Here is a 9,563-nt window from a genome sequence, read left to right as displayed (position 1 = left end):
ACGCCGGTACATGTATTCCGTTACTCGCAAACACTGTCTGTATCAGCAATTACATAAACATGAATTTAAGCATCCATTGCAACGTCTTCATGGTGTATCTCTACATAAGGAAATTACATATGTGATATAATGTTATTAAGCTAAAAAATACAGTTAAAAAGCCTACCATAATACAATTACTTGAACACATTGAAAGAAAAACCACTGAGATGACTAGACATCGGTTTCTGTGCAATTTCAGTGCAACTACGCTCCAGTCCAGATGGAGGCGACATTTTTTTATTGTGTTTGAAATTTTTAACAATTTAACCCTCAAAGGTACAAGGAAGAGGAAGAAGAAAACCCGGGGTCGAACATGCATTGATTGGTTATTTCAAGCAGGGAAGTTTGCCGGCGTGGTAGGAGATCTCACACACGGTGTCTCCCTGTACGCTCCTGTTAGCCTTCCCGCTTCTGCGCAGCTCGACCCGGCCAAAGCCGTCCAGCCTGCCTGCCCCCCCTGTGTGTGTGTGTGTGTGTGCGCGCGCGCGCGTGTTTGTGTTAGCCCTCTGGGAGCAGCATGTCTGATTACAGCTCTCTGCCATCAAATGGAGTCGGAGCAGGAATGAAAAACGACGCTTTCGCAGATGCCGTTCAGCGAGCCAGACAGGTAATCCAAGCGCTCGACTACGAGAGGAGTCAGCCGGCGAGCTAATTAGCTGCTCTGAAACCGCAGCTAGCATAACGACCAGTAACGTTAGCTTTAGTTAGCGAGGTAGCACACTAGCTAATAGCAAAGCCATTCATTTGCCCTACTTTCTGTTCAGATCGAGGCAATTGAATTGTGTGTGTTAGCATGGCTCTGTTACATAAATGAAATGTTTGTCCCTACCGCGATCCTTGAGGTAAATTTAGTGAACTTGGGCTAAGTAAGCAACATTTACTTATTACCCGTTAGTTAACGGTTAGCTGTTATATGGGGATCATCTCCATTCATTTATGAGGCATTTATTAGGTAACTGTATTATAGCATTATGGCTGTTTTGTTTCATGTAGACCATTGACTGAAAAGAGTTCAGGAGCCATCGTTTACTTTTTTTCACTGTAAAGGGTTATTTTTCAGCTAATGGCTATTTTCATTAACAAGTATAGTTGTTTATTTCAACAAAATAAAAAAACACATCGTATATTTTATCTGGTGATAGTTATATTTTGAGATGTTGAATATAGATATATTAAATTAATATTTTTTGATAAATTAAGATCGTTTAAGGTTATTTGTGATACTTGAAGGGACTGCTAGCATTGGATTATAGTTTCTTTGATTTATTAGATTTAAATTAGTGTCGGGTTGTCTGACTGTCGTGCTTCCATTAATTTGGGGCACAGTCACAATGGCTCATGTTTCAAAGTGGCTTCTAATATTATAATAAGTACTTAATATTTGATCAATTATATGTGGATAAGCCCAGGGAGTCAGAACAAACATTTATACAACAAGTGGTAAGATATTTATTATAATGCATAACACAACAAAGGCGAACCAACAATAACCAATAATAAAAAGCAAATTAAACTACACCATCATACAAAACGAACCTATTAAGTTATTCAGTTAGAGAAGAAATAAATGAACATACTGAATAGACATAGAAATAGAAACGAATAGACTTACTGAAAACATAATAAGTCAAAAACAAAGCTTGTTTAAAACAGTGATAAAATGGACATTTAAAGATAATTTATTCCAAACAGAAGCCACTTGACACATGAAAGCTTTTTTTTAAACCATTTTTCTGTGATACAAAAGGGACATTAAAAGACCTGGGGATCACATCTTTTTAATTTATAATGTGGAGCAGAACTAAACATTGTTTTGGACTGTAAGAATAACCAGAGTTAAAATGATAACTAAATCATTTGTACCAGCAATTCTTAAACAAGACAGTGTCCATATCAGCACTATGCAGTGAAGGGTTAATGAAAAGTCTGATACAAATCTGTAGTCAATTATATATAATATTAAGAGAATGATGATCAGTTTTGTAGGGATTCAATGCACTGCAATATTATCATTAGTTTATTCTTCCCAACCTGGCACATGCTCACATCTCTCAAAATTTCTACTCTTTCTTTGTAACAAACAACCCAAACCCCTGAATGCCGTGGGAGCATCATTTATTAGCACTACATTATCTCCTCATAATTAAACATATATTCATGTGTCTGTTGATTTGCAGTTTTAAATGTGAAGATCTTTTATTTATATGACATGAGCTGAACATGTCTGAAAGCTCCAAGCAATGTCAAAGATTTCTTACCAAAATAGACACATTTCAGATGTCTTAATGGTGTCTTTGCAAAGGTTTCTGGTTTAATCCAGTATTCACCTCTTTCCAGATTGCAGCTAAAATTGGTGGCGACGGTGTGTCCCCGACAAACAACGGAGGAGCCGAGAGCTACCCGTTCACATCACAGAAACGATCCCTGGAAGAAGGAGGTAGAAAATCTGATCAAACTTGGACTCTGTCTACAGTTTCCTTTACTCCACTTTGAAGGCTTACTATTATTTTTGTTTCCAGATGAACCCGATGCCAAGAAGGTAGCATCACAGAGTGAAAGAGATTCTGCAATGTGTACGTTAAACAATTCTCTAGTTACAATAACTCCTTTTTGCTCAGTTTCCACCTGCTCACCAGTTTTGAATCTCTTACAGCTATTGGAGCTCAGCTAGCTGCTCTGTCCCAGCAAAGGTTTGACTTTTATTTTTCTTTATGTAAACACCTTTTGCTGTTTATTGTTGAAACACTGTATGTCATTATTTATTCACGATCATGTGTCTGCAGTGTAAGGCCCTCCACAATGACAGAAGAGTGCAGAGTGCCTGATAGCATGGTTGGGCTCAGTGAGTAGACAAACCCTTCATAAACTGTACAAATTATTCCCGTGTTGCTATGTTACACATGTTCAGACTAAACTCAACATTCTTCTGTTTTCCTTAAAGTCATTGGGCGAGGAGGCGAACAGATTAACAAAATTCAGCAAGAATCTGGCTGCAAAGTCCAAATTGCACACGGTGAGCTGTGATTAGTTAAGTAAACGGTGCCTCATCGATATACCATCGTCCCTTTTGATTTATAATTGTTATCATATCAATCCACAGACAGTGTTGGTCTGCCAGAAAGAAGCATTTCCCTCACAGGATCACCCGATGCCATACAGTAAGTTGGTCCTTTAAGTCTTTTAAATATTGGGAAAAGCTGTCAAGAAGTTTGGTTTGTGGTAAATTTTATTTCATTATTAATATCTGTAGGGAGAAATGGTAACGAGATTGATGGCCAGCCTAGTTAAATGATAGACAAACCTCCTGGTACAGCTTTAGATTGTGTGAAATCTTTATTTCCTGTGTACTTGTTAAGTTTCAGTGGTTTGCACTATTGGGATGAGTTTGGCCTCTAAGACATGACTCTGTGTTGTCTGTGTCCTATATTAAGCTTAAACCATAAATATGGTCCTTAAACTAATCATTGTTTGTTTGCTATTGTATGTATGCCATGAATCTTTAGGTGACTGGAGGAAGTTGGCGTGCTCTCAGGGATTTGGACATGTTGTGTAACTGCTTGGATACTATAAGATGTCAGAAGCTTTATCAGTTCTAAGGCACTCTGTGCAACATAGATCTAATGAAACTTGTCTAGGACAACAAGACAGGTTGGCTGCATGGTGATTTAAAAAATATTGAATCATGGGCTGTGACTGCTGTAGCTTGTTCCCATTCTTTGTCCTCCTTGAGGCAATCATGATTTATTTTTATTTTTTTTGGATCAGCGTGTTATTTCATGCAGCATTCCTGTTGGTTGGTCCTAGGTCGTACCTACAGTCACATTGGGAGATAGTCCTTATTATAAACATTTGGCAGGGTTACCTGTTCAAATCCTTGCAGCTTTCTGAGGCAATGCCATACTGTGTGCTGTAAAAGTTGCTTGGACTTTCTGCAGTAATGGTGTGAAATGTTAACTAGGTTGCGTCTGTGCCACATTAACCTTGTGTTCTTCAATCATTTCATGACCTTGATATGAATTTGCTTGCAGGAGAGCCAGGGCGATTCTAGATGACATTGTGTCCAGAGGTCACGAGTCAACCAATGGTCAGTCAAGTTCCATGCAAGAGATGATAATCCCTGCTGGAAAGGCTGGCCTTATTATTGGCAAAGGAGGAGAGACTATCAAACAACTGCAGGTGACACATGCAGCATTCAGTTATACAGATGGTGATGATTATTTATTTAACCAGGAAAAGATAGCCAGCAACACTGCTTTTGTAAGAGTGCAGAGATCAGTAGTTGCATAAACTAGTAACGCAAACAAATGTGCGCATAAAATGCACAAAATTAAGTATATAATTAAAGTAACAATCAAAGTTGCAAACTTGAAGCTGGGGAAAACTAAAACAGCAGAACAGTTAATTGTTTTGATTTGTGCCAAGAAAGGCCTTAATTATCAGGAGTAACATTTAGAACCTGAGGTAACTCAAGGTCATATAAAGTGACTTTAAACATTTAGACAATCTCCTGAAGGTTGTTTTTAATTCCAAGATGAGGGAGCTGTAGAAATTAAAGCATAAAAATATTTGGAAAAAAATTATTATTACAAATAACACCTGACATATCACATAGTACGAAATCCAAGTGCAACAAATGGACAGTCTGATGTGCCGAAGTTTGGTTAGTCTGCCATGTGTCTGTAATATACCTCTTCCTTAATTCTTAGGAGCGAGCTGGAGTCAAAATGATTCTTATCCAAGATGCGTCGCAGCCACCCAACATAGATAAACCTCTTCGTATCATTGGAGACCCATACAAAGTCCAGGTACCGTTTTGGGTTGAGTGGTTTCATTTGTGCGGGAAATATGTTAAGCTGCTGTTGGTTAAAATTTTTCATTGTGTTGCCTTTCTAGCAAGCTAAGGAGATGGTTAATGAGATCCTACGAGAGAGAGAACATCAGGGTTTTGGAGAGAGGAACGAATATGGATCAAGGATGGGAGGAGGGGGCATAGAAGTGAGTAAAGACAGTGTGTTTGAATTCGACCAGCACAGTGAGACACATCAACTCTGAATGGTTAAGTGTTTATTTAATGTTACAGATAGCTGTCCCGCGGCACTCTGTGGGAGTTGTGATTGGTCGCAGTGGAGAGATGATCAAGAAGATCCAGAGTGATGCTGGCGTGAAAATACAGTTTAAACCAGGTACACTCTCACTCTACTTTCACTGCATGTAATAAAATTGAAAAATATCTTCACCCCACTGGGGAGGTGGGCGACGTGGACACCCAAGTTTGGGAATACGATAACTCGAAAATGAGATGACATAGTTTTGAAATTCATACCATAGGTGCATCTGCTACAAATCTTGGATGAATTTGAATCGTGACTTTGACCTTGAGGTCAAGGTCAGAGCTCAAATTTTCTGAAAGTCTTGTGGGTGTGATAACTGAGAAGGAAGTCACCTAGGATGTTCACATTTATACCATACATACATCTACTCAGTATTGGTGGCTAGAAATTTTTGTTTGTTTGTTTTTGTCTCAGTGTGGACTCTCATCAATAAACCCAACTGTCATTTTCCTACTCTTTACAGATGATGGTACAGGTCCTGAAAAGATTGCTTATATTATGGGTCCACCAGACCAGTGTCAGCACGCTGCCTCGATCATCACTGACCTGCTACAGAGCATCCGTGCCAGAGAGGAGGGTGGGCAAGGGGTAAGTACACGCTGAAGAGACGGGCAGGGGATGTAATTTAAAATGCTCAATTTAAACTCCATATTTTTTCTTCTTGGATTATGCTAGAGTAGCTTTGCATGATTCCAAATAATCCTTATTTATTGCATACTGGGTGTTTATGCAGACCCTCAGGTTATGTGTATGAAACAGATCATTTTAGCTCCTCTTTTCCTCTCTAGATAGGCTAGCCATTAAACAGAGAAGGTGCAAACACAAAGTGGGTGGGGCCAAAGCTGTGTGGCTGAGATGACCATTAAGTCAGTCTTCAGCCTGAACTTTTGGCACCCAGGGATAACTGTTATAAACACTGACCTCATTATTTGAAATGTTACACATGTTTATTAAGGGCCTCTTTAAGAAATTTTAATGTTGAATTTTGTGTTAATTAAAAAGAATGTGGCATGTTTCTTTCACAGGGTCCACCGGGTCCTGGTGCTGGTATGCCACCTGGTGGCCGAGGGCAGGGTAGAGGCCAAGGGAACTGGGGTCCACCAGGAGGTGAGATGACTTTCTCCATCCCTGCTCACAAATGTGGGCTTGTTATTGGCAGAGGAGGAGAGAATGTCAAGTCCATCAACCAGCAAACTGGTGCATTTGTGGAGATATCTCGTCAGCCACCTCCAAACGGTGACCCGAATTTCAAACTGTTCACCATCAGAGGGTCTCCACAACAGATTGATCATGCAAAGCAGCTTATAGAAGAGAAGATTGAGGTAGGTTCACATTACTTACAAAGCAGAGAATGACTTTAAGCAGCTGCCTAAAGATCCCATGCAGTCTGAAGTTATTGGTATAATGATTTTTATTCCCTGTTTTTCCAGGCCCCATTGTGTCCTGTGGGTGGTGGTCCTGGTCCAGGAGGGCCACCTGGTCCAATGGGTCCCTATAATCCGAACCCTTATAATGCAGGGCCTCCTGGTGGAGCTCCTCAGTAAGTACAGTGTGTAAATAGTTGTGCCAGTGTGTTTTCTTTCAGGGTTAACTCATATAAGTAGGTGGTTTATGCTTTAACTGTCCCGTCTCTCTGCAGTGGAGCTGCACCAGGTGGTGCCCAGTATTCTCAGGGTTGGGGAAATGCCTATCAGCAGTGGCAAGCCCCAAATCCATATGACCCCAGTAAGTCCTTTATTTATTTCTCTTTTGTTTGTTTCAGTACTTGATTATTTATTCCTCAACTCAATTTCATCTTTCCCAATTAGATAAGGCTGCAGCAGACCCAAATGCAGCATGGGCAGCCTACTATGCACAATATTACGGGCAGCAGCCAGGGGGGACAATGCCAGCTCAGAATCCAGGAGCTCCTGCAGCAGCAGCAGCACCAGGGGACCAGAGCCCGGCAGCCCAGACTGCTGGGGGTCAGCCAGACTACACCAAGGCTTGGGAAGAGTATTATAAGAAGATGGGCATGAGTAAGTTGGAACTAATTTTGAGTAAATAATGTTTATTAAGTCTGTAACTGACAGCCTTTAACAACTTCAAATATTTAATTCTTAAAGAATTTAAAAAGTCACAACCGTCAAATGTGCTGCCATCTCACAAGTGACTTTAATGCTAATATATTATTCATTCATCCATATGTGCTTGTAGCCTGTAACTGTACATATATAATGTATGTTTGCACTTGTTTTTCTTTTCCAGCTCAGCCAGCAGGAGGGGCAGCAGCTGCTCCAGGCACAGCAGCAGCCCCCACAGCAGCTGCAGCAGGAGGAGCTGCACCTGGTGGCCAGCAGGACTACAGTGCAGCCTGGGCTGAGTACTACAGACAGCAGGCTGCCTACTATGGACAGACAGGCCAGGCTCCTGGACAAGCAGCTGCTCCACAGCAGGGACAACAGGTATGGCTGATGTTTAAAACTGACCTCATGGCTGCTTGGAAGGGGGTAAACTAAACTAATTAATTGGCTATATATTTAATTAATGAAAAAAGAATTAATTTGGGAATAATTCCCCAAATTTTGTGTATAGAATTCTGTAAAAATGGATAATAGTGATCCTCACAGCTATGAGATAACATTATGGTAGGCTACAAAACTGTTCTGGAAGCAGGGTAACAAATGGACACCGCCTTGTGTAAAGATGGAGTAAAAAGCAAGATCTGGATATATGTGATTTGTAGTTCAGTTGGAATGGTAACATGCAAAAATGTATATGCATCTATGTCAAAGTGGGTTGGTCAAAAGGCCAGCAATGATGTTTCCAACCATCACAGGTATGAGTTCACCGATGAAGTTAAGCTCAATTACACGTAGGATTTTTTTTATATGAACCAGGGATGTTTTATCTTGGGTTAAGCTTCTCAACCAGTAGCTTAAATCAACCACATCAGTAGTTTCCATATTCTTCTGTCTAAAGATGGAAATGGCATTTACGTTGAATTATTTATTTGGCACCTTTCATGCAAGTTACCTTCAGTTCAAAGTATTTTACAGATAACTGACAAGAAGATGGAACAAAGCAAATAAACATTTATAAATCAAAATTTAAAATGACTCTTTAGTACCATAAGGGTATATCAACTGAATTTGAGAAGAACTAGAAAATATGGTAAAACTTAATACTAAAAGAAAATGGTTGAAAAAAACAGAAAAAGCCTTTTTTAAAAAAAGTTAATACCAGGAAATCGACTACATCAACTGTTGATTTTGATTGTAAGAACATTTTTGTCTTTTATTAGTGTGACTAGATCAGTGCTTCTCTATGACATCTTTTCTCTTCTTTTCAGGCCCAGTAAACGTGTGACGTGTTCTGTTGGGCAGATGTGTTGAATCTCCGGGCTTGGTTTTTTTTGTTTGTTTGTTTTTTTTAAATTCCCAGTTTTTTTTGGGCTTTAATAGGACAATAAGCCTGTGGTTAACTCATCCTCTCAGACATTTTGTATTCAAACCTTCCTGTTTGTTTAATTTTTTTTTTAATGAAATTCAAAAGGGAATGCGTTTTGCAGATGTATTGAAAAAAAGCACTAACTTACCCCTTCACCTCACCTTCACCTTGTAATACATCAGATGGTTTGGAATTTTTTTCTTAAATGTGAAATAATAAGCATCTTTTCTTGCAAGCTAGCACAACAGCATCTCAACAATGACTCACATGTCAGTAGTTTTCCCCTTCTGTTTGCTGAAGGTAAAAACTGTCTAGCAGTATTTTGAATATATTCAAAAAATTATGTTTGTATGGCAGAAGTTGTTGGTCTTTTTTCTTCTTCTTCTTCTTCTTCTTGGTACTTTTTTAAACTTCAGTTTTTTTTACAAAAAAAGATTCCAGTGTTTAAGTTGCAGGTGAACTTCTCCCTGCTGTCATAATTTCTTATTTTTAATTACATTCTCTGTGATTTTCCTCAAGGGGCAAGTCTTGTGTGTCTGTATACAGTGTATGCTACTGAACAGAAGACCGTGTGTAAGTTGGCTGTAATAAGGCACTAACTGTCCTGCAGTTATGTAGGCTGGTTCTTTGTGCATGTATGTGTTTGTGTGCTTGACTGCCCTTGGTTTCATTTCTACATCTTTACAATGAAAAGAATAGTCTCTTTTCCAGTAAGTTCTCTTATTGTATGCTGATTTATTTTTTTTTTCTTTTTGTTTGTTTTGTTTTTTACAGCTTGTTTTTAAATACTTAAATAAAAACATTCAATTACCAGTCTTGTGTGATAATCCCCTGTGCTGTTTGTAATGCCACATTAGCTAATATGCCTAAAATTAAAGTTATTCTTTCAAGTTTAATGTTTTTTATTCATATTTGAAAGTTTTCAACACTGAGATAAAAACTATAGCCTCTTTAATAGTATTGTAGGGGATACAAAATATT

General features: G+C 39.0%; 1 protein-coding gene across 1 annotated transcript; it reads left to right on the top strand.

Moving 5' to 3' along the window:
• The first annotated feature begins 337 nt into the window (after positions 1-337).
• On the top strand, positions 338-9,395 carry khsrp (KH-type splicing regulatory protein). The gene is made up of 18 exons (XM_085410488.1): positions 338-649; positions 2,380-2,479; positions 2,562-2,615; positions 2,696-2,732; positions 2,826-2,884; positions 2,984-3,055; positions 3,143-3,200; positions 4,071-4,218; positions 4,749-4,847; positions 4,936-5,037; positions 5,123-5,225; positions 5,617-5,741; positions 6,179-6,475; positions 6,584-6,693; positions 6,793-6,878; positions 6,962-7,171; positions 7,401-7,597; positions 8,485-9,395. The coding sequence occupies exons 1-18, from the start codon at positions 560-562 to the stop codon at positions 8,491-8,493; spliced, it is 1,956 nt and encodes a 651-aa protein (XP_085266614.1). The 5' UTR covers positions 338-559; the 3' UTR covers positions 8,494-9,395.
• Positions 9,396-9,563: the final 168 nt, after the last annotated feature.

This window comes from Rhamphochromis longiceps, linkage group LG6 (assembly GCF_057381845.1).
Source record: "Rhamphochromis longiceps isolate RC_006_pf linkage group LG6, R_longiceps_female_GT1.1, whole genome shotgun sequence".
Classification (NCBI taxonomy): domain Eukaryota; kingdom Metazoa; phylum Chordata; class Actinopteri; order Cichliformes; family Cichlidae; genus Rhamphochromis; species Rhamphochromis longiceps.
This window is presented reverse-complemented; position numbering and strand designations above follow the sequence as displayed.

Bases quoted from the DNA above. Each gene is read 5' to 3' on its own strand.
- khsrp (XM_085410488.1), top strand. From the start codon at position 560: ATGTCTGATTACAGCTCTCTGCCATCAAATGGAGTCGGAGCAGGAATG. The intron at 6,694-6,792 runs GTAAGTACAGTG...GTCTCTCTGCAG, and splicing joins CCTCCTGGTGGAGCTCCTCA to TGGAGCTGCACCAGGTGGTG. The intron at 7,172-7,400 runs GTAAGTTGGAAC...TTTCTTTTCCAG, and splicing joins TTATAAGAAGATGGGCATGA to CTCAGCCAGCAGGAGGGGCA.